This window comes from Barbus barbus (genome assembly GCF_936440315.1).
Source record: "Barbus barbus genome assembly, chromosome: 48".
Taxonomy (NCBI): domain Eukaryota; kingdom Metazoa; phylum Chordata; class Actinopteri; order Cypriniformes; family Cyprinidae; genus Barbus; species Barbus barbus.
The window spans coordinates 20,425,225-20,451,845 of NC_136726.1; the positions used below are offsets into that span (position 1 = coordinate 20,425,225).

Here is a 26,621-nt window from a genome sequence, read left to right on the forward strand (position 1 = left end):
ATAAAATTATAGGAAAGACATAGGTACATAAACACATTTAATTATTAAATGTAAATATATTACATTTATTGTATAGGGGTAATATGTGGCCCTGGACCACAAAACCTTAAGTCTTAAGTCTGGGGTATATTTGTAGCAATAGCCAAAAATACATTGTATGGGTCAAAATTATAAATTTTTCTTTTATGCCAAAAATCATTAGGATATTAAGTAAAGATCATGTTCCATGAAGATATTTAGTAAATTTCTTACCGTAAATATATCAAAACTTAATTTTTGATTAGTAATATGCATTGCTAAGAACTTCATTTGGACAACTTTAAAGGTGATTTTCGACCCTATAGCAACAATACTGTTGTACTTTTTAATTAAAATAATAAATTAAAGGCAGTATATAAAATACCACCAAAATGTACATGTGAAATTTTTAGTGGTAAAAGATAAAACCAATTCACATTAAAATATAAAAATTTGTTCTAAAATCAAAATGATAAATCATAGGAATTGTGTATATGTATTTTATTATTATACATTTTTTGTGGTTATAAGAATGCTGTTTCGCTTTATGTAAATTTTATTATTATACTTTTGTTTTGTGGTTATGAGAATGCTGTTTCGCTTTATGTAAATGGAAATTTGGGTGTAAAAAATGCTTATTTATCATGAAATTAATGCAAAAAGGACAATGCAGAAATCCCAAGGGACGCAAAAAATAGGCTTAATATTTTCTTTATGCAAAATCGAAATCTAAATTAGTAGTGCAATATGACCAGGACATGTTCTCGACATTATGAACATCTGCACAATATAAACTACTTGATTAAATTCTTAAATCAGTGATGTTCATTCTCCTGTTTTTATTTTATTTTTATTTTTTTTACCCCAAAAACAATAAGAGTGACGTTTTCCTAAATCCAAAGGGCACTCCAACATCATTTCTTTGATGTAGTATCCTTCCGTGTGTTTCGCTCAAGGTCAGCGTTGCGTCACGCCGATGACGTAAGCACGCTTAAACAGCAGAAAGGTAATCTGAGGGCGCCGTTACCAGCAGGCGCCTCCCGTCCTCTCCTCCTCCTCCCGTCGTGTCGTGCTTTTACTCCCTCCTTTTCCTCCAAACACACGAACGCGAGTAACACCGGCAGCTTTAACCATTACCACACTGTCACCGGAGGAGGAACGTCGCGTGAAGCCATAATAATCCGGAATAACGGGACAAAACAGCAGGATCCGGTATGTAACGTTATGCTTTTCTATAAGCGCTTACTTCTTTGTATCATATTAATATTCACATTCGTTCTGCATAAGGAAACTGATAAAATAGAATGATTTATGATTTGATCGGTCACCGCATTATGATTTCAGCAGAAGAAAGAGAAATAACGGTAATTTACAGCGGTTCATCTGATGTGATGCGGCGGAGCGTTTTCCCGTTATGTGGCAAAACACGATTCCCCATCGACGCGTGACGCAAGAAGGCGTTTAAAATCCAACGGGACACGGATCAAACCGGCAAACTAACGTTAGGATAAATACGAGAAGGCGCTTCTTTGACAGCTTCGCTCATTCTAACGGCCGCTCCGCGCGCGAACATCTGTTTCTCATCACAGCGGCGCGCGCTCGGTTTCTGCTCCGTTTGTCCATTAGTCGGGTTTATTAACCGGTGGCATCCAGCCCTAGAGGCATCAAAGACGGCGTTATGTCTGTACGGATCCGCGGAGGATCAGGTGCTCGAGTCTCGTGGATTTGAGGAGATTCTCTGCAGCAGAATTATGTCATCAGACACTAGCAGCGACCTCGTTCAGACACTGCAAATATTTCCTCTTCTGTATATTTTGGCATTTATTTTCCGGTGATGAAGTAAGTTAGTCCTTGGACTAAAACCAAACGACCTTTATAAAAATGTGCAGCAGAATCGTGGTATTTTGGACACTGAAATACCAGGTAAATGCCATAATATGTGACCCTGGACCAAAAAATAAGTCATAAGGATTTCTACATCACCTGAAAGCTGAATAAATAATCTTTCCATTGATGTATGGTTTGTTATGAGGACAATATTTGGCCAAGATACAACTATTTGAAAATCTGGAATCCGAGGGTGCAAAAAAGTCAAAATATTGAGAAAATCGCCTTTAAAACTGTATATATAATGTATATTACTAATAAAAAATGAAGTTTTGATATATTTACGGTAGGAAATTTACAAAATATCTTCATGGAACATGATCTTTACTTAATATGCTAATGATTTTTGGCATAAAATAAAAATGGATAATTTTGACCCATACTATTGTTGGCTATTGCTACAAATATACCCCAGCGACTTCAGACTGGTTTTGTGCTCCAGGGTCATATATATGAATTTCAGTAGCCTACCATGGTGTATTAGCATTGTTGTACCATAGTGTTAACATTATTGTACTATACCTTGTTTTTTATGCTGATACGTTTGTGTTACTCTGGAGTACCATGTAATACCATGGTATTGGATTATTACAATAATAATACACCATGGGATTTAAATGGTACTATATTGTGCTTCAAAGACTGCTGTGGTAGTGCCACTGAACCATGTTTTAAAAACATGGTAATACCATGGTACATCTTGCTTGAAATCTTTGAGATATTTGCTGTTTCATATTGACAAATCTTTAGCTTTATGATGTGTGTCTTTCATACACAATCTCGTCTCAGGTGAACTTTAGTGTAAGTTAAATGTCTGCTGACAGGGCAAAGGTGGAAGATAACTAGTCAAGAAGAGCAGGACACCTTGCAGATAACAGATTCTTGGAAGTTGTTCTTCAGTCAGAGCCGAATGAATATTTTTCACATACATCTCATTTAGATAATGTTTAATTTCTATTGTGCCTAATTCCATTTAAATACTACACTGTGTTCACACACACCCTTCTTGAACTCTTACCGGCTTAGTGGTGAGCACCGTGAGAGAAAGAGAGAGTGAAACAGCATACGGACTGAACGCGCGCACACACACACACACACACACACACACACACACACACACACTTACTTGTGAGAGTACACCAGCTAACCAATTAACCAGCAGACAGCGAGAGCTCCTGCTCTGAGTGGCTGATATTAATTTCTCTCATCTTATCTCTCTTCACACTCAGTAAATGTCTTTGCTCTACAGTCAGTCACTCATCACTGTCGGCTCATTTCTGCACACAATTGATTCACCGCTCAAACTCTTGAGACTGCAAATCTGCTAGACGTTGAGCTAGTCTTTCTCTTTTTCTCTCTCGCTCTGCTTTTTAAAATTGAGTTCTTGATAAATTAAAATACAAAAAAATAAATAAATATTGAAATAAATATAATATAATATTGAAGTGAATACAGATAAATTATACATATTTTATTATATTTTATTATCAAATAAGAAATAATATAAATTAAATAATAAAATATATTATTTTATTTATTATTCCTCTATTTTAATATAATATATATAAATAAATGAAATGTAAATATTTTATTATATTTATTATTTTTTATTATATTTTTATTGTATGCATATAGTACAATTTTAATATTTTATATGAAATTGTACTATATATAATAAAACTATAAAGTAAATATAATTAAATATTTATATTTCATTATTTATTTATATATATATATATATATATATATTGTATAGTTGAACCTTTTTCCCTAATGAAACTGATGCATTTTAGTGAATTAATTTATTTTGACTGTTCATTTAAACCTTAATCGATTAACCGATCTTTCGATTCATCACTTTCTTGTCCTTGCAGAAACCATACATGGAATAAAATATATAAAATGCATAAAAATACATTACGGTTTCCACAGAAATATGAAGCAGCACATTTTCAACATTGATAATAATATGAAATATTTCTTCAGCAGCAAATCAGCATATTAGAATAATTTCAACAAACAGGATCAACAAAATTGATAACAACATAATTAACAATAATATCCTAAATAATATTAATATTAACAAGATTGTTTCTACCCTCACAGTTTTAGTTCTAAACAATGTACCATCTGAAAGTCAAATGATTTACAAATCAGGGGCGTATTTCAGAAAGATCCTAACTTTAAAATCTTATCTTATCTGTTTGCTAACCATGGTAATTTCAGTTAGGGCCACATTTAGGACAAAAGCTATTACAGAACAGCATTTCCTAAGTGCGTTATCTTATCTTAACTACAGATAGGAAAGGGGTATTACAGAAATATCCTAACTTGACAAAAAACCCTAAAAACTGTCTTAACTGTAGGACAACCCCACAGCTGTCCTAACGTCAAAATAATTTGAAAGCTAACGGAAAAAACGCTTACAACTGTGCTGTCCGACAATGGTATTACATTTATTAATAGTTGAAAATGAAGAACTAAGATGTTTAATGGTAGAAAGCCTCTTGGAGGACCCTGAAGATGTGTTATATTTTGATGACAAAACACTTATAAGTAATTACAGACTGCCACACAACATATTACAGTTAGCACAGGAACTGCAACCAGCATTATGAAGTGACATACTGCCAAGTATTGTGACCCATACTCGGAATTCATGCTCTGCATTTAACCCATCCAACGTGCACACACACACACACAGCAGTGAACACACACACACCGTGAACACACACCCGGAGCAGTGAACACACACACACCCGGAGCACTGGGCACCCATTTATGCTGCGGCGCCCGGGGAGCAATTGGGGGTTCGGTGCCTTGCTCAAGGGCACCTCAGTCGTGGTATTGAGGGTGGAGAGAGCGCTGGACATTCACTCCCCCCACCTACAATCCCTGCCGGCCCGAGACTCAAACCCACAACCTTTGGATTACGAGTCCGACTCTCTAACCATTAGGCCACAACTTTTTTTTTATAAAGTGAAGTGAAGTGTTATAGAGACCAACAAAAGTGTCACGGAGCATTACTGGTTGTAGTGCAAGTATCTGAGCTTGATTATGCCATTTAAGATTTCCTAACTAGAGATAAGATACTATTTTGTAAGATAGGATAAGAATCCCAAATCAAGTTAAGATTTGCTTCTGTAATACGAATTTGCGAAAAATCCTAATTTAACATATCACATCTTAACTTAAGACCTAAAATAAGAAACTTTCTGTAATACGCCCCCAGTTGAAGCAAACCATTAAAAATGAGACATTAAAACCCCTCTTATAACTGACTATAGTGTTTAATATTTGTGCACTCCCTGCATCTCAGTATCACTGTAATATTTACTCACTGGGATGCTGATATTTATTCATCTGTGTATGTTTGTTCTCTCAGTGGCATCTAAACACAGTGTATGTTTGTCAAATTTCACTGTGTGTAATGAGTAGGGGTGGCACGGTTCGCGGAAAAAAACCGAACCGCACGGTTCTCCACACACGGTTCGGCACGCGCTAGGACCGCGGTTCAACTGAATTCTGACAACGCATGTGGTTTGTTATAAATAACACGTAAAACAAATAGGGTTCGGCTAATGTATGTTTCTGTTAATGGATGCGCATTCTGGCTTCCCAGTACATTATAACAACAGCGATGAGAAAGAAAAAAAAAATAAGTGGACAAATCATTCACTCTTGTTCAATGCGAGTGCCGTATGCTGGAATATGAGCATTTATTCCGTCATCACCCGGATGCTGATAGCGCGCGCACAGGTGAGACCTGAACAGCACACGTTGATATCGGTGTTTAGACTAAAGTCATGTAAGCTTTGCCAGCTCAAATATTTAAGAGCCAGAGGACGCGAGCTCGCGCGCACAGTGAGAAGATTTGTGCGTGCGCTCATCAGAAGCGCACAAACCTGCGCCTCAGAACGCGCGCAAATATGAAGCTCTCTCTGAAGTATTGTGTTTTAATGGATAAATTCACACAAAATTCTGTCAAAATGCCCGTCTTGGTAAGTATCCTATAGCAGACATAGCCGGCTGGGCGTACAGTATCAGTGCTTTCTCTTAAAGTGACAGTTAATATTAAATAAACAGCAACAACAAAGAAATCACTCACTGCTCTTGATTGAATCGCTTTTGTAACTTTAATAAAGAGTAATCTTTAATTTATACAGTCAAATATGCAATGCTGTTTTACCTTTGATTACTTTAATCATACTTCAATTTCTGTACCTAAAAAACCCCCTGAAAATCACTGATATTTTATTTGTATCTTTACTCTATTGTATTTTTATTTGTGCTGTTGCTTGTAGTTAAAGGTCTGCTTTTATTTGTGTACACTCACAATGAAAACAAAACAGATTTTATATATATAACATGTAATAATATTTAGCATTTTCACATCAAAATAAAAGAAACTGAGCAAAGTAGATGTCTTTTTTTTCCCTGTTGTACCGAAATTGTATCGAACCGTGACCCCCGAACCGAGGTACGTACCGAACCGTGACATCTGTGTACCGTGCCACCCCTAGTAATGAGTGGTGATTATAATCAGGAAGCACAGCTGGATTATTCTGGGTTTGAAGCACAATGTAAAACCTCCTGAGATCAGACAGACACAGCGCTCAGACTGAAACCATGACAACAGGCCTGAGTCAGAGAGGAGAGGACTGTACAGATGTGGGGAGCCGGTACAACATCTGTTATCAGAGTCAGATGAGGTCAAAGGTGCACAGAGATTTCTACTGGATTCAAGAACAGACTACTGCAGCTTAAAGGAATAATTCATTATTATTCAGCATTCAACTCATTCATGTATCATCAGTTCCACAAAAATATTAGTCTGTACAACTCAACAGCAATAAGAAATGTTTCAGTATATTAGAATGATTTCTGAAGGATCACATGACACTGAAGACTGGAGTAATGATGCTGAAAATTCAGCTTTGATCACAGCAATAAATTATATATAAAAAAAAATATTCAAATAAAACAATTATTTTAAATTGTAATAATATTTCACATTATTACTGTTTTTATTGTATTTTTGATCAAATAAATGCAGCTTTGGTGCAGACTTCTTTTAAAAACATCAACATTTTTGTGTATTTTTCCTTTTTTTGGAGCTTTATACTATAAATCAGTACCATTTTTATTCTATGGACAATAAATGTTCTTCTAAACTCCTATTGAACAACATGAGGGATGACTATCCATTTTAGGCTGTTTTGTTGCTCTACAAGCTCTAACCATCTTACCCGAGATGATCTATCAGCTTGAAACCAGGTTGGCTCATTGGCAGAGCAGCTGATGATCATAAATGTCGGGCTAGAAACATTTTCCAGCAGGGTTTTCCAGAGAGAAGCGGTGGCGTGCCCAGAATGTCTGATTGTGAAGTTCTTGGCTTCAGCAGCTGCTTGTGATCTCAGGTCGGCTTCACTTACTTTCCTCTCCTCCTCCTCTCCTCTTCCTCCATCTATCTATCCCTCCCTCCGTCTTCTCTCTCCTCCCACCCGGCTGTCTCTCATTACAGCTCCCTCTTCTCTCTCTCTTTACACTTCTCCATCCTTGTTGATTCTCTGCATTCCTTCATTTGGCAGAAACGCAATATGTTGCATGTATTTTATAGTTGACCTCTGCTTGTGTTTTCACTTACAGAAAAGTACGTAGTAAATCCATTTTTGGGGGGGAAATGGCACTATGGCAATACCATGATTTAGTTTAGTTTTTTGGTGTTTTGGGGTTGGTAAGAATTATTTACTTTTGAAAGAAAACTCTTCTGCTCACTAAGGCCGTGTTCACACTTGGCGTCTTTTTCGAAGCTGCCGGCGTCTGTTTTACATTATAATCCTATGGAGTAAACCGTGTTTTCAAAAAAGTCCTGAGCGCTTTTTAAAACGCCACCGCCGGCGTCTTTTTCTGCAGCTCAGAGCGTTTTTTCGAGTTGAAAAAATTTCAACTTTTCTGAAAAAAACGCCCCACGTCAAGCGCCTTTTTGACAGCTGACCAATGACAAGCGAGTAGCGAGATCTGTCGTTTCCATAACAACAAGAAGAAAAATGGAGAAGGTGCCGGTAGATAGACTGCTCGTACTAGTTTCGGAGCACAGGGAGCTGTATGATATGAGCACAAAACTCTATCATAATATTGGTTCCTTCCCCGTATAATGTCGTGCACCCACAAACGTCGTTGTGAATCGACATTTTCTTTCCCGTTAACTTCAAAAGCCAACGCAAGAGCCAACTTTTTACTCTTTCTTGACATTTCTGCAGTACACAGCGCTAGGCTACTGTTACAGCTGTTGCTATGACAACAAAAGACGCTCTCAGCTACTATTTGTAACAGACGCTGCCAGCTTTGTTTTTTGCCAGCTCAGCTTTGTGTTCACACTTGGCGTCTTTTTTGACTAGAAAAAGTTGACAAGAGCGTTTTTTTAATTAACGGGAAAGAAAATGTCGATTCAAATGCCGACATTATACGGGGAAGGAACCAATATTATGATAGAGTTTTGTGCTCATATCATACAGCTCCCTGTGCTCCGAAACTAGTACGAGCAGTCTATCTACCGGCACCTTCTCCATTTTTCTTCTTGTTGTTATGGAAACGACAGATCTCGCTACTCGCTTGTCATTGGTCAGCGGTCAAAAAGGCGCTTGACGTAGGGCGTTTTTTTCAGAAAAGTTTAAATTTTTTCAACTCGAAAAAACGCTCTGAGCTGCAGAAAAAGACGCCGGCGGTGGCGTTTTAAAAAGCGCTCAGGACTTTTTTGAAAACACGGTTTACTCCATAGGATTATAATGTAAAACAGACGCCGGCAGCTTCGAAAAAGACGCCAAGTGTGAACACGGCCTTAGGCTGCATTTATTTGATCAAAAATACAGTTAAAATTAATAAACAGTTACAAATATTATTACAATTTAAAATAACTGTTTTCTATTTGAATGTTAAAATGTCATTTATTCCTGTGATCAAGAAACATTTCTGATGATTATCAATGTTCATAAGAGTTGTGCTGCTCAATACTAGTTTTTTAAAAAATAACATATTATTAATATTTTGAATGAGCATTTATTTTTCAGTTTTCATTTTAATTTTACCTTAAGTTTGAGTAATTTTGTTACATTATTTTGTCATTTTATTAGTTTTTTTATATTTTTAATTAACTTTATTTTATTTCAATTTATGACTATTTTTAGTTTGAACCATTTTAATACTTAAACTTATTGTTTATTTCAGTTAGTTGCAACATTTCACGTTTAAAAGTTTCTTAAGTTGTTTTCAAGTTTATTTCTTTATCTGATATTTATATTTTATCTTACTTCAGCATCATTTCAGTTACCTAAATATGCTATTATATTACTTATAAATAAATTGAATTAGCTTTTATTTTTTTCTATTTTTATTGTCATTTTATCTTAAGTTTTAGTAATTTTGTAAGTATCATTTTTTTATATTTCAAGAAACATTTCCTATTCCTGTCAATGTTGAAAACAGTTGTGCTGCTTAATATTTTTGTGAATTTTTTTTCTAGATCCTTTGAGGTTTAGAAGTTTCAAAAGAACTTACCTGAAATAGAAATCTCTTGAAACATCTCTTGTGTCTTTACTGTCACTTTTGATCAATTGAATGCATTCTAACCGAATAAAAGCATTAATTTCTTTAATAACATCCCCCAAACTTTTGAACAGTAGCATATGTAAGATAAAATATAAGTGATGAATGTCTCACTGTTGACTGTTAGTCAGCACAGGCGTGTGTATGAACATATTAGCGCTGTACGTTCATTAGTCACAGGCCTGATATCAAATCTCTGGCTCTCATTCATATGATTTTCAAAGCCATTTTCAGCTGTTTCCATGGAAACTATCTGAGTCATGTTGTGTAGAAATACTGCTGAGGAGCCTGAAGATCAGAGCGACATCGGGAGGCTGAATAGTTGATATCATGCTGTTCTCTCAGATGATCTCTAGAGTTTAAATGGGGTCAGAGTGCTTCATTGTTGGTTTTAAAGTGCACACGTGTATTTTCTGGTGCATGCTGGGTGTTGGGTGAGACTGATTTGAGTCTGATTGATTTGATTTAGAGTAGACAGTCAGGCATCTGGTCTTTAGTCTTGTCCATTTGTCACAAGACCAGACCACTGCTAACACAAAAACATCATTCTCAGCTTCTTCTGGACTGAAACTGAAAGCTGAACAGTCAGGAGTCATCGCTCAGTTGTTGCTCTTTCTTTGCTCGGAAGACTTGATAGACTTTATTTCAATTATCTTTTTTTTTTTCTGATGTTTCTCATGTTGCCTTTAAAACATACTTAATGAAAGTTGACAGGCACAAAGAGTATACAGCAGTGTTAGTGGGATTTATATACTAATGTAACATTTATTCATATTTTGAATGAGGTTTTTTATATTTTAATATTTTTGTCATTTTTATATTTCTGTTTAGCTTTAATTTATTTCAAGTTATTATTATTTTTGTAATTTTAGTACTTCAGCTTAAACATAGGCAATGTATTTCAGTTAAATCTAATTTTTAAAAGCTTAAAGCTTTAAAGTTTTTAATCTAATATTTATATTGCATTTTATTTCCATTACTGCTTTTTAAATATAATATTTTATTATTTATTAGTATTTTGAATTCATTTTAGTTTTAGCTTACATTTAGTAATTTTGTTTTCTTTTTAATATTTTTTGTATTATTTATTATTTAACTTTATTTTATTCCAGTTTATTATTTTTAGTTTTAGTAATTTTGATACTTAAGCTTAAACTTCTTTATTTCAGTTAGTTGCCAAGGCAACATTTTTAAAGCTTTATTTTAGTTTCTTAAAAGTTTATTTATTTATTTCAGTTACCTAAATATATTTATATAATATTATATTATTTGTTAATATATTGAATTATCTTATTTTTTTATTTTAATTTTAGCTTGAGTTTTAGTAATTTTATAATTGACATTTTTATTAGGTTTTTATTATTTCTATCTAGCTGAGCTATTCAGCTTATACTTACATATTTCAGTTAGTTGCCATGTTTTTCAAGTTTTTTTTTAATCTTGTATTCAAATTTTATTTTATTTCTGCTTCATTTCAATTACTGAGTTTTAAAAGTTGTAACTTCATTTGTAGTATTACTTATCAGTAAATCAAGATCATTTGCTCAGTGAATTTGATGAGAAATGTCAGAGGTCATATTGAGATCTTTGACTTCTGTTTGAGACTTTTGCAAATCTGAGCACAATTCGAGACACTGGGATCTCTTCTGAAACTCTACAGGAGACACGTGTGAGATTATCCAATCCAAAAGAAATTTTTTTGTAAGAGTTCTGGTTATATCTTGTTGCTTGACCTTCATGAGTCTCAGAGACCTTGCGAAAGACATTACATATCTGTGTCATAGCGTTCATTGATAGTAGGAACACTGTGCCAGTCAAAACAGACCTGATATTCTCTCGGATGAAGAGAAAGATGCTGAGAGTAGGATAGAAAACAATAGTCCTTCTGAGAGGAGTTGGCTGGTCCACTCCAGACTGCTTTGTGCTGATCTTGCAAGCTATAGGGTATCTCACGAGTGCGTTCACTCTCTCTGAGTGAAAAAAAAGAGGAAACCAGACAGTGAAAATGCAGAATTGAAGGTAGAAGAGTCCAGTCAGCAGAAATCAGGAAACGCATGAGTGGAGAGCAGGAGGAAGAGAGGGCGGGGACAGAGCAAGAGAGACGTGCTGATTGGCTGAACGGAGGGGAGGAATGAGGGAGAAAGACTGACTGTCTTCAAGTCATTCAAATTCCACATATGATTAGCAGGAAACACACACACACACAGCTCCTGACCTTCTGCCTGCTTATCATGAAGATTGCATGACCAAACCCTTGTGTTGTGCACTCTAAATCGTGAATATGGAGAGCTGGTTTGGGTTGGAAATATGTTTAATGGAGATCGTGGCATAATCCTTGTAGCTTTAATTCTACACTTTAAGGAAAGTTTCAACAACATTTAAGTGACTGCAATAGTTTGATTATAACTAAAGTGAGTTCTGCCACCAAAGAGATGGCAAAAGTGCTTTCCATCAGGACCAGTGTCAACGAAACATACACAATCTCATTATTTATCACTTTAATGTACATTTGTGTAACGTATACTGTATATATTACTTGAATTTATTTTAGTTAGTTGACAAAGCTTTTCTAATTTTTATTTTAGGGTTTTTTAATCTAATAATCTAATATTTATATTAAATAAGATTATTAATTGTTAATCTTGTTAATAATTATAATTATTATGTATTAATATTATTTATATACAGCACAAAAATATCTGTTTTGTTGAAAAAGTCTACTATGTCAGAGCCATGGCAGTGTTAGTTTAACATTATTTATATACTATTACAGGAATTTGACAACTGATTTTAAAATCCCCTTTCTCAAATCAGGCTGCTCTGAGATTGCTGTCAGAATGACGTAGTTCTGCACAGGCCCCTCCCACGATAGTTGATTGATAAGATCGTCTTACCTTAGACCCGTCCTGGGTGAGCTGAGAGCTGTCTGCCATTGTGTTGACTTGCAGGGGAAGACGAGAATGGCTCCTAAGCGATTGAGGTGTTTAGTTGTTGGATGTAATAATGAATATAGTAGTCATCATTTACTCCCGCCATCTGAGCCGCTGAAGACGCAGAGGATTAACGTTACTTTCGCTTTGAAGTGAATGCGCCGATCCTCGATCTACATAAATGCGTCTATGTTCACGTGACTCATTCGTGATCCAGCTTCATCTACAGAAGAAGTGAGTATAAGGGTTTTTAATGAATCTTTGCAAATCGCCTTTCCTAATATGTGCTAGTTAGCCAGTTTCGCAGCCGAAGTTTACGGTCTGCTCGTCACTCCACGGAAGAGAGGGGCGGGGCGAGCAGAGCTCATTAGCATTTAAAGAAACATGGACTAAAAAATGGCTTGCTGAAAACAGAGCTGATTTTGACAGGGTAAAAAAAGTATTTTTTACACTACCATTGAGAAATTTTAACCAAAGTATGTTATAGACTTTTCATTAAGACCTTAAAGAATCATATCAACTTGTGGAAAATGGGCATCCAATGACTCCTTTAATCCATTTTTCCGGTCTTATTGTGGACAGTATGTGCATCTTATTCCAAATAAAACATGTTTATTTTCCTAATTTTTCAAAGTTTCTCTGAAATGACTTTCTTTTCTCATCTAGCGTCACTTTGGCCTCTTATTTTTCTCATTTAGAAGCCATTTATCACCGCCCCGTTAATTCCCAGTGGATGAACTCAAGTCTTGGCCTACATTTTATTTCGTTGAACATCCAGGTTCAATCAGAAATTTCACATAAATAAAATGCTTTCAAATACGGTTTCAAGAGATTAAAATAGAGCTGACACCAACTGGACAGAAAACAACTTATCTGTGAGACACACAGACAGACGCTCGCTGTGTCTGTGTGTGGTGAATCAGACGGTGTGAGTCCAGAGAACTATGTTAAACTTCCTGTGCAACCGGCAAAATGTGATAAAAATGAAAATAAGACGAGGTGAGAGGAACAGATGGGGAAGGAAAGGAAAGAGCGAGTCCAGTGTGAGGAATTTCTGGAGTCAAACAGTGAGAGATGACACCTGTATCAGAAACACACTAATATCCTCTCAATCTCTGTGTGTGTGTCTTTCAGAGATCTTCCAGAGGACGCTGAATCGACTGACATCCCAAATCCAAAAACACTCAGAGAAATCTGCAAAGACGTGCACTCTGACGCCTTAAACACACACACTGAAGAAGTACAGGGAGCCAGATAAATGGCTGACAAACAGATCAGGTGAGTTTGAAATGTCAAGTATCACTCACTACTTGGACTGGTGTTGACCTCTTTTGACCCCAGAACACTAGCAAGCACCTAAAACCCAATGATATTTCAACTTCCTCTCATGCTTTGCTCCAGTTTGCCTGCCAAGCTAATAAACGGCGGTGTGGCGGGACTGATCGGCGTTACCTGCGTGTTTCCCATCGATCTGGCCAAAACTCGCCTTCAGAACCAGCAGAATGGATCGCGCCTCTATGCCAGCATGTGAGCGTTCAAACAGACGATTCGAATCATGTAGAAGATTCAGTTCATTAGATTCGCTTGTGCTTGATGTACGTACTGTGCTCTGCAGGTCAGACTGCCTTATTAAGACCATCCGGTCAGAAGGATACTTCGGCATGTACAGAGGTATGTTTATGTGGTTAATTGTCAACGAAGAGCTTATTTGTGAATGATGTCATTGAGAATGTATGTTTGTCTTTCTCTCTCTCAGGTGCGGCGGTGAACCTAACTCTCGTCACTCCTGAAAAAGCCATCAAGCTGGCGGCAAATGATTTCTTCAGATTTCACCTCTCTAAGGACGGGTGAGACATAAACACACACACACACACACACACACACACACAGAGTAAACGCACAAATCAATATAAACATGATGACTAGCTCTTTGAGCTGACTGTGCCCATTCACACACACTAACACATCATCTGAGCCGACACACTGCTTGGGTTCATTCCCGGCCTTGAGCATGTCAACAAACATTTTTAATTTTAAGGTTTTCATCAAGTATTTAAATTTGATATATACACTGCCGCTCAAAAGTTTGGGATCAGTAAGATTTTTTATGTTTTTTAAAGGGAGTCTCTTCTGCTATATTTATTCGATCAAAAATACAGAAAAAACTGTAATATTGTTAAATCTTATTGCAATTTCTAATATTGGTTTCCTATTTTAATATACTTTAAAATATAATTTATTTCTGTGACGCAGCGCTGAATTTTCAGCATCTTCAGTGTCACATGATCCTTCAGAAATCATTCTGATATGCTGATTTATTATGAGTGTTGAAACTGCTTCATAGTGTTTTTTGGAACCTGTGATACTTTTTTCTTTGATTCTTTGATGAATACAAAGTTAAAAAGAGCAGCATTTGTTCAAAATATAAATCTTTTCTAACAATATAAGTCTTTACTTTGACTTTTTATTCATTTAACACATCCCTCCTGAATAAAAGTATTCATTTGTTAAAAAAGAAAAGAAAGAAAAAATTTACTGACCCCAAACTTTTGAATAGCATTGTATATTGTAACACACAATTTCTTTTTTAAATAAATGCTGTTCTTTTTTATATATAATCCTAAATAAGAAGCAGCACGGTTTCCAACATTGATTATAAATCAGTATATTTGAATGATTTCTGAAGGATCATGTGACACTGAAGACTGCAGTAATGATGCTGAAAATTCAGCTCTGATTACAGAAATAAATTATATTTTAAATATATTAAAATAGAAAACTGTTATTGCAATAATGTTTCACAAAATAAATTTTTTTTCTGTATTTTTGATCAAATAGATACAGCCTTGATGAGCAGAAAAAACTTCTTTAAAAAACATAAAAAATCGTACTGATCCCAAACTTTTGAGCGGCAGTGTATATATATATATATATATATATATATATATATATATATATATATATATATATATTTATTTATTTATTTATATATATATATATATATATATATATATATATATATATATATATATATATATATTATATTGAATTGTATTATATTTATAATTTTATATTTATAATTTTAGAAAACATTTCATCTAGTATTTAAATGATATATATATATATATATATATATATTAGTGCTGCCAATCGATTAAAAAAATTAACTAATTAATCACACATTTTTCTAAAATTAATCGTGATTAATTACGCTTAACCCCACCTAACATTCAAGTTTTTAAATAAACAATCTTCAAATGTACAATGTACAAACAACATAAAGACAGTATATTTTTGATATTTCTTTAATGGTATCTTTTTTATGATTGAAGGCCAGCATCACTGATATCAATACTACTGATGTCTCTATAAAAAAAAATTGTTTTGCCCGCTGAATATTTAACCATTGACTGTAGCCATTCAGCATTACAGTATAATTGAGAGCTATCAATTTTAACATTTATTAGACTTAACGTCTAATTTAAGTGAACTTAAAACAATCTTCACTTGAACCCATTATAATAAATGACATATTTAGCTAGCTGTGCCCTTCAGCAGAAATATACAGAAAATGAATACTTACCAAACACTAAATTCTAAATTAAATATAGATGAACCCCTTAAAACTATAAAATGAGTTGAATTGGGTATTTTAGATGAGGGAGACAGTGCTAGGGTGCCTCAGGACAGTTTTTAAAACCATTTCAGAGACATGTACTTAAATGTGACGCATATATAACATATTGCATGCATGCACACAGTTTAAGGCAGCTTTAATTGCCTTTTGGTAACTTCATGCCTTAACTGACGGCATAACTACGACATTGCATGCACGTAGTTTCTTTCGCTGTATGATATGAAATGATATAGGCTACAGCGCGCACCGGCACCTATGTGCCTGTATTTGAAGAGTGCGCGCTACGAGCACAGTATCTTTTACGCGCTTGTTTGACTCGCGTCTGGCGTGGAGGCGACGTATAGAGCACGTGTCTGAAACTTCTCCCGTTTGATGTGGTCATAAAGACATTCTGCATCTAAATAAACGCAATCATTTGCAAGAAAAAAAGAGACAGAGGCAGCAGTTGCGAATGGGGTGGCCAACCCTAGCCCCGCCCCTTGCGTTAATTGCATTAAATATTTTTAACGCGTTAATCTGAAAATAATTAATAGCATGCGTTAACGCGCTAATTGTGACACCACTAATATATATATATATATTAGTGCTGTCAATCGATTAAAAAAATTAACTAATTAATCACAATTTTTTCCTGAAATTAATCGCGATTAATCCCACCTAACATTAAACTTTTTAAATCTACTTTTATATTGCAATAATTTCACATTTAATCTTCAAATTAATGTAGAAACAACATAAAGACGGTATATTTTTAATATTTGATTAATGGCATCTTTTTAATGAATGAAGGCCAGCATCACTGACACCAATATTGATGTCTCTATAAAATAATTATTTTTTTCCCTAATATTTAACCATTGACTATTGCCATTCAACATTACAGTATAATTGAGAGCCATCAATTTTGATATTTATTAGACTTTAATAAAAATAACTTCTAATTTAAGTGAACTTTAAACAATTTTCTCATAAACACAGTATAACCAACGTCATATTTAGCTACCTATGCCCTTCAGCAAGTAGGAAATATACAGAAATTGAATAAAGTTATCAAACACTAAATTCTAAATTAAATACAGATGAATCCTTAAAGCTATAAAGTTATTGATTTCCTTTTTTTTTTTTTTTTTTTTTGTTCTTTGATGAACAGACATCACAGCAGCTGGGTTAATAGGTTATTTTGCCTGCTTTTTCTTTAAGAGCTGCCGAGGCGGATCTGACACGCATCGTGTTTTCTCTCTTTACACTCACTTTACATTTTCTGACCCACTTCAGGTCTTAAAGTCTCTATTAATGATCTGACGAGTGTGTTAGATGAGTGAGAAAGCATTTCAGAGACATGTTCTTAAATGTGACTTGTGTTTTAAGGCAGTTTTAATCACCTTCATGACTTAACTGACCACGACATTGCATGCACATCGTTTCTTTCGCGCTTTGATATGAAATGATAAAGGCTAAAGCGTGCGGCAGCGCCTTTGTTCAGTACAGTACAGTTTCCGCGCTCCTTTGACTCACGCCTGACGCTGAAGTGAAGTTGAAGCACGCGTCTGAAACATCTCCTATTTGAAATGCTCGTAAAGACGTTCTGTGACTAAATTAGCAAGAAAAAAGAGACAGAGGCAGCAGTTGTGAGTGGGGTGGCCAACACTAGCCCCGCCCCTGTGTTAACGCCATTAAATATTTTTAACGCGTTAAACTGAAAAAATTAATCACCTGCGTTAACGCGCTAATTTTGACAGCACTAATATATATATATAATAGAGAAGAAAAAATATATAATAAAATAATGTAATAATAATATGATTATTTTTATTTGTATATTTTTATTTTATTTATATATTATTATTATTTATATATTTAAATTACACAAATTATTATATATTATAGTGAAAATATATAATTATAATATATATATATATATATATATATATATATATATATATATGATAATAATATGATAATATAGTTTTATTTTATTTTTATTATTTATTTATATATTATTTATATGTTTAAATTAAATTAATTATTATGAATTATATTTAACATATTAATAAATCATATCAATGATCATAATCTATATATATATATATATATATATATATATATATATATATATATATATATAGGTTATGTTTTATTATACTTGATTTATTTATTTGATACATACAGACACACATCCACAAACACACAGCTCACCATTTCTCTCTTCTCTGTGGTATCTATATGGTATTTTACCAACACCACGGTACACATCAAAACACCACGGTATTACCATCTGAATACGACCACAGTACTGACATACCAACACTGTCAAACATCTCAATCAATTCAGCACACAGTATTACGTTACCTGACCTGCATTAATATTAAATAAGGGTGGAAGCACACAGACAATACCCACAATGCCCTGCTCAGCGGCGTATCCACGCCGACCGAAAATGGCACTGGTGAATTATTGACCACCAAGTCAGAGTGTGAATTATTAACGACCCTCGGTGTATGTGTGTGTGTGTGCTGATAATGAGAGCGGCTTCATCTCTCGTTCCCTCAGGCAGAAACTCACTCTACTGCGAGAGATGCTGGCCGGCTGCGGGGCGGGAACGTGTCAGGTGAGTGTGCAAACACATACACACGCACGCACACACACACACAGCCTCCGTTAATAGATGTTCCACTATTGATTTCTTAACGTCTGCACACAGACAACTCAGCAGCAGTCAGATCATTGTGTTTGTAATGGCCTACGAGACAAAACACAGATGCATTAAGGGTACAAACACGCTCCCATTACACATTCCCATCAGACAAGCCACTAACAGCCTTTGTTGAGCACGTCACCTGAAGCAGCTGCTCATTCACAACCAGTTCTATGCTTTTCATGACGTTCGGTTCCTTAATGTGTGTATTTTTCCACAATGCAAGACTAAAGTACCCCTTCTATACAGAAAGCATCTGCAGAAATGGCCACAGGTTCCTCAGATCAGTGAGACGGGTTTCCATTCACATATTTGCAAGGATATTTTGGGATGTTGCATTAAAAAATGGTAGATGAAAAGCCAAAGATATGAATAAAATTTCCAAAATGTGCATAAAAACTTACATGCTTGCTTGAGGCGGTTTTATTTATTCATATTTTGAATTATATATCTTTTTTATATAATAAATAAAGGCAAAATCACCAAAAACAAAAAAATAAACAACAACTTTTTTTCATTTAATGTATTAATATTTATATATATATATATATAATATTATTAAATTGAAATTATATATATATAATTTGATATATATATACAGTGCCCTCCATAAGTATTGGAACAGTAAAGACAAAATTGCTCTGTTGGCTGTGGAGTCGATGTATATATGTGTATATATGTATATATATATATATATATATATGTGTGTGTGTGTGTATATATGTGTGTGTATATATATATATGTGTGTGTGTGTGTGTGTGTATGTATATATATATATATATATATATATATATATATATATATATATATATATATATATATATATATATATATATATATATATATATAATTTTATTAATAATACAAATTTTATTTAGAATTATATTTTATTTTATGTTATGATATTTTTCTATTCTGTAATGTGTAATTTAAGTGTAATTATATTTATTATTATTATTTTTATAATTAGTATTTATATACATCTTTATTGATTAATTCGATATATTGGCCTAATGGATAGAGAGTTGGACTTGTAACCCGAAGGTCATGGGTTCGAGTCTCAGGTCCGGCAACACTCTCTCCACCCTCAATACCACGACTGAGGTGAGACCCTTGAGCAAGGCACCAGACCCCCAACTGCTCCCCAGGCGCTGCAGCATTGGCTGCCCACTGCTCCGGGTGTATGTTCACTACTGTGTGTACACTTGGATGGGTTAAATGCAGAGCACAAATTCTGAGTATGGGTCACCATACTTGGCCACACACCACTTCCCTTCCCTCTCCTTGTAACACCGAGGCTGAATTAATCTTGAGCGAAAAGAACTCGCACAAGCTCGAACTGTTTGAGGAAGAGAATGACAATCATGATTCATCATATTTACCAATTTATCAATCATTCTATCCTGTGCTATCTCGTCTATAGTGGGTAAAACACAACCACACAACAGAACCTGCCTTCTTTATAAGCTGGATAGTGTTGAATGCACTAGAAAAATCAATAAATGTAATTCTAACAAGTGTTACCTGACGTCTCTAGATGACTTAAAGATTTGTATAAAGGATAAATAATAAGCTGATATGTGTATATATTAGGGGTGGCACGTTACATGCATTCGTACCGAACCGTCAAGGTACAGATATCTCGGTTTGGTGCATGAGGCCTTACAACGAATACAGGCAATGGCGCCCGCAGTAATGCAACGCTGTTTGATAACCGCCAGCAGAAGAACAGCGAATGCCGTGAGTTGCGCGCTTGAAAACAAAGATCCCTAGACAGTGATGTGCTGATTCTGAACGCGCCTCTCACATAGACTGACAAAGCAGTATACCTTAAAGACTTGTGCACCCAACTGTTTGTGAAATGGAGCTTTGTGCTCGTGTATCCTACCTCTCTCATTCGGCACAAATCTAAATATTCCATAATATTTGCATATTTGCGATGTAATGTATCTGAATGCTAAACTATTATTTATTATGTAAATAAAACAATAAATAATAGTTTTGTGAGAATTGCTCTTCAATCATTTGGTTTACTTTGCTGTATATAGTAAATAATGACAAAATTAACACATTAAGCAAGATAAATGTTATATGCTTAATTTCATAAGTGTGCGATTAATCACACAAAAAGGTGCGATTAATCGCGATTAAGATTTTTAATCTATTGACAGCCCTAATATATATATATATATATATATGAAGTACACAAATAATAAAATACATTATATGTCAAATTAAAAACTTAAATCATACAAAAATACATACATTTAAATCTACAGTTAAAACGCACTGAAAACAATATATTTTAACATCCAAAATACTTAAACATTTAGTTGAGGTAACATTACACAACAATAAGTTGTGTAAATATATATGAATTATTGATCATAAAATCAATAGCAAATGATATTTATAAATAAAACCATTTTATTTCAGACAGACTGAGAAAACAAAGTGGCTGGAGTAGCACATCAACTACATGCGTTTTTTCTTCCTTTCCTTCTCTTTCTCTCTCTCAAAAAACACTTAAGCAGCCATATGAATAGCCCATTAAAGTCTGTAACGTTTAACTTAAATGGTTTGCATAGCCCAATAAAGAGGAAGAGGGTATATACATACGCAGATATTGTGTTTGTACAAACACACTTAAAGGCCCCTTGAAATGTTCAAATCAGATGCATTGTTGTGATTAATTGTGGCCGAAATAATAATGTAGCTGTAAAAATAGTTGCCTGCTGAAATTGAAATATATATACATGACTAGATAGACACAGTGAGTTTGTCTTAACTATTGCACGTTAGATGTGAGTCACTCAACTGGAGGGAATCGTGTGCGGGTCGGCCAATCTGGTTTCGTCCGTTAAAATGAACCTTTTCAAATAACAATCACGGTCCTGGACAGTGCATCTATACCTTACATATGCAGGTAAAATCTGAATTTCTCCAGTTTTATTAAAAAACAAGCTAACAAACTTCATAGCTAGCGTTAGTGAAGCGGTCAGTGGAATCTTTCTGCCTCCAGCTAAGCTCCGCCCACAGAAAAACGTCACAATGTTTACTAACAGAAAAGGGGTCTATTGACCGCTTTCTTGACTGCCTTAACTAATTGACTTATACAAATCGTAGTGATCCAGTCACGTGACATGACATCTCAGAGGTGATCAGCTTCCTGTCAATAAACAGCTTTCCAGCATGTGGGATTAAATGATGGGAGACTCTGGATGAAGACTGACATGCTGTTTCTCACTCCAGTAATCCCATCAGCCAGTGCCGAGGACTTCCTGTCCACCCACAAACCCCTTCAGATTTGATTAAACGTGTAATTGGGTCTCCAGTGACAGCGGCGCTAGCGCACATAAACACGTCCCCCGTGTTGCTTGTGCTGCTGATGTTGCTTCATGTTTATGCTAATCTAAACTTCACACAGATATATGAACCCTGTTCAGCTTCTTTCCATAATATGTCACATTATGGCCGTAAAATGGGTTGCAGATATGTGTTTGAACCTTAGCGTGTAGGAGGATATGCTAATTATATGTTTTTGTATGTGGTTGTTCCTTTTTGAGATTGTAATAGCATAAAAGTACAGGCTTTCAGACGAGGCTCCGATAGGCTTATTTATGGCAAGCTAAAGGAGAGGCATTTACATCAGTGTAGAATTACTAAAGGATCGTCTTTACTTCATGTAAAGGAACCAGCTTTAGGTGTCAAACTTCTAGCTCCTCGTGTTTAATTTAAATACGTGTGTGGCCCTTTAAATGTGCTTGTTCTCGTTTTCATTGCTTCTGAGGTTTCCTCTAACCTTGTTTGTGTTGTGTTGCAGGTCATCGTTACAACACCAATGGAGATGCTGAAGATTCAGCTGCAAGATGCCGGAAGAATCGGTAAGAATTTAGACTAAAAAAAAGAGGAAGGAATGAAGGGAGATGAAATGAGAAATCAAGACAGAACCGAGAAGAAAGATGAAGCACTGCCACCTTGTGGTCACATTTTAGTACATTAGTGTCATATTTGACATAATTTTGTCATTTTTACACATTGAGCAGAACACTGGCTATTTATTTGTGTTCTACTAAATGAATACTTTAGTGAACTCTGTAATGTGTGTATGTGTGTGTGAGCAGAGGCCCAGAGGAAGCTCATGCCTCAGGCTGTGACCCCCGGGGGCCCCGTGGAGGTGAAGTCCCCCACAGCTATGCAACTCACCAGACAGTTACTGAAGGAAAAGGGCATCGCGGGTCTTTACAAGGGCCTGGGAGCCACGCTGCTCAGGTTGGGGAACAAACATATCACACAATCAGTCATCAGATCACAGACTCTCAGACTATCTCAGCTCTGTGTTTCCCTCCCTTCAGGGATGTCCCGTTTTCTATCATTTATTTCCCTCTGTTTGCTAATCTGAATAATCTGGGGAAGAAAGGAGCCGACGGTCCCGCTCCCTTCTACGTCTCGTTTATATCGGGCTGCGTTGCGGGCAGCACAGCCGCCGTCGCCGTCAACCCTGTAGATGGTGAGCTTCTCTTCACTGAAACGTCTTAATCATAATGTTCTGAAAATCATTTCTGATATCCTGATGCTCTGTTCTAGTGAGCCGCCTACGTAGGAAGCATTTTAAAGCATCCTAGAAATACTTCTGACGCAAATGCTGTACCATAAAATTAGTTTTGGCCTAATTTTGGACTGAGCTCAGTGGAAAAATATGCACTAAATAGCAGGGGCAAGAGTCAATACTAAAAATATTAATAAAAATAGTTCTAATCCAATTAAATTAATTATGAATGTAAATATAATAATTTTTTATTTTTTATTAAAAAACTAAATATTAAGTATTGAATACGTTTTCTGTTTTTTAACACTAAATATTATTTATTCATTGTATTCAATGTATTAATTTTTTTCAGTTTTAGTTTTATATATTTGTACAAATTCTAAATATTAAACATTGAACGCTTCATATTAGTTTTGTATTGTTTTTTTTACTGAATAGTAAAGATTTTTCTATATGTTTTTGAATTGCTGAATATTAAATATGGCATATTTTTTCAATTTTATTTCAGTTTTTAAAATACTGAAAATTAAATATTGTATATTTTTATATTAGTTTTGTCTGTTAAAAAAATTAAATATGAAATATTTGTATATTAGTTTTGTCTTTTTATTATCGAAGATATTCTTTTATATTTTTGAATAGCTGAATATTAAATATTGCATATTTTTCAATATTAGTTTTTCCCAGTTTTTAAAATACTGAATATTAAATATTGCATGTGTTTTATATTGGTTTTGTCTATTTAAAAAAAAAAAAAAGTATATATTAAATATTTTGTATATTAGTCATTTAATAATTTTTGTAAATTTTTATTATTGAATTTTAAAGAGTTTTTGATGTTTTTCTTTGCTGGTTTTGAAATGCTGAATATTAAATATTGAATAGACTTTTTTTCTTCAATTTTTAAAATACTGAATAATGTATACTAGTTTTTGTCTTTTTATGATTGAATATATAAATACTATGCATTCTTTAGTATTTGTTTTGTTTATTATTTATAACTAAATATTAAATATTTTTCATTATATATTTTTTATATTTTTATAATGCTAAATACAATATATTGCATTTTTCATATTATTATTTTTTAAATGCTGAGTAGGAAATATTTATTATTTTTGTTTTTTATTTTCTTATATTGAATATTAAATGTTGTATATACATGTGATACACAATGCAAACTGTGTCTGCAATTGAGTCTCAATATTGATATGCGTTGTTGCTCACCTAGAATGTTCCAAACCAGTCGCGTTTCATCTCTGTCGGTATGCTCAGTAGGCAGTATGCAGTGAAGCAGCTCGCTAGCTTTTGGAACGGAGCCTGTATGTGAGCAAAAACTGTTGTGCAATGCAAAAAGCAACATCTGTGCGGTTTTGTAACTGACCGTTGAACCGTGAGTGTGTGTGTGTGTTTCAGTGATAAAGACCAGGCTGCAGTCTCTGACACGAGGGAGTGAAGAGGACACTTACAGCGGGGTGACCGACTGTATCAGGTGATTTGGTTTTTATTGGCCAGTCAGTTCATAAGGTGACCTTATTTAACTTATACCACGGATTTGGGTACAAAACCTTTGAACTTTTTCCCCATTTTTGATCCATTTTCCATCTGATCACAGGAAGATTTTACGCAACGAAGGTCCCGGTGCTTTCCTGAAGGGGGCGTACTGTCGAGCTCTCGTCATCGCGCCGCTCTTCGGCATTGCTCAGGTGGTTTACTTCCTCGGCGTGGGCGAAATGATCTTGAGCTACCTGCCCAAACGAAACAACTAACTACCCGTCCCATCATGCATTGCACCAGTCACCCCCCCTCCCCCTCCCCTCGCCATTACCGAAGGATCAAAGCGTAACGTGGATCAGTCTGACTGATTTTAATCGTTTGTTGTCGTGCCGTTTTTGTTCAAAGCGCCGTGTATTTTTATGAGCGTAAAGTGAGATTGTGTTTTCCAAGCTGCCTGGGTTTTTTTTTTTTTCTCACACTGAGAAAAAAATGATGTTCTTTTACGAGCGTTTAATCGTTGAGCCATTGTCCGATCACTGATATTTAAAGCGTAAAATCAACACTTTGAATCGTAGAGCTCTTATGAATTATGTACTGAAATATTAACCCAACATGAAGCTCTTTCTAATTGTTAATTTCCTGGAACAAGAGGACATGTCATGTTAATTAGTTTGCCCTTTATATTAGCTGTTTCCATCTTTCTTACGACCAACTCTGAATGCTTTTCCTCTGGGCTCAGAACGACCTTGAGGAAAAGCGGAAAGACTCAAGTCCAAAGTGTGATCTGAGAGCAGCATATCTTTGTGCCCTATCAAAGCTTTATTCAGCGTATATTTCAAAGTTACACGTCGGCTCTGGAGGTTAATTCAATTTAAATTCTCAGAAAGACATATCTGTGAATGGAAAATGTGAATTAGACTTGAAAGCATCTCTCAAATTGACTGAATCAAAATGTAAATGCCTCCAACCAGGGGCGTAGAGGCCAGTAAAACTTCTGGAAAGTTCCCAGACTTTAGGAGATAATCATTATAGATTATGAGATTCGTTTGGCATGGCCACAGCACAAAGAAAATTCATGTAAATGAGTTTTTTTGTTGGCTGATCTGACTCAAATCTGTTTTGCTACTTGCAGCTTGAACAGCAAAATTAGCATTAAATATGGTGTTAAACCTCATTTAAACCACATTTGTAGGTGGTTTGAAGTTTAATTAATACATTTTGGGTTTAGCAAGTAGTTTTTTTCCTCATTTTACAAAGTGGCCAGTAGTTTCGCAAATGTTGAAAGTGCAAGCACTTCTTACCAGTGTTATTATAAACTAAAATTACAACTATTAAAAGCATTTTGTTATAAAGTAAAGCTGAAATAAAATAAAACAGAAATATTAGGTGGAAAAAATGAACTAAATGAAAATGAGAAATGTTTGGAATTATTCAATTATATTTGGAATTATTAAAAAAGTGACAATAGCATAAAACCAAAAAATTTTACTAAAATGAAAATGTAAATTATTTTATAAAAATAAAAGTTAATTCATAATATTAATAGAAACTCTAATAGTATATAAATAAAATGAAAATAAGAAATGTTGCTGAAACAGGTAGGTTTAAGTACTAAAATGACTAAATGGAATAAAAATAAAACCGTTTCGGATGATTTAAAAAAGAACACAACAAAACAAAAGCAAATAACAAAATTATACATATATAAAAAACCCTAAAATTAAAATAAAATGTTAATTAATTTTCTAAAAGCTAATTCAAAATATCAATAAAAACTATATTAGTATATAAATAATACTAA

General features: G+C 34.6%; 1 protein-coding gene across 1 annotated transcript; it reads left to right on the top strand.

Annotated features, from left to right (window-relative positions):
- Nucleotides 1-1,026: 1,026 nt before the first annotated feature.
- On the top strand, nucleotides 1,027-26,315 carry slc25a22a (solute carrier family 25 member 22a). Its single transcript, XM_079412429.1, has 11 exons — nucleotides 1,027-1,230; nucleotides 13,575-13,718; nucleotides 13,842-13,967; nucleotides 14,056-14,111; nucleotides 14,197-14,287; nucleotides 18,629-18,686; nucleotides 22,598-22,658; nucleotides 22,899-23,046; nucleotides 23,130-23,284; nucleotides 24,740-24,815; nucleotides 24,939-26,315. The coding sequence occupies exons 2-11, from the start codon at nucleotides 13,699-13,701 to the stop codon at nucleotides 25,090-25,092; spliced, it is 945 nt and encodes a 314-aa protein (XP_079268555.1). The 5' UTR covers nucleotides 1,027-1,230; nucleotides 13,575-13,698; the 3' UTR covers nucleotides 25,093-26,315.
- Nucleotides 26,316-26,621: the final 306 nt, after the last annotated feature.

Bases quoted from the DNA above. Each gene is read 5' to 3' on its own strand.
- slc25a22a (XM_079412429.1), top strand. From the start codon at position 13,699: ATGGCTGACAAACAGATCAG. The intron at 13,968-14,055 runs GTGAGCGTTCAA...TGTGCTCTGCAG, and splicing joins TCGCGCCTCTATGCCAGCAT to GTCAGACTGCCTTATTAAGA. The intron at 23,047-23,129 runs GTTGGGGAACAA...CCCTCCCTTCAG, and splicing joins CTGGGAGCCACGCTGCTCAG to GGATGTCCCGTTTTCTATCA.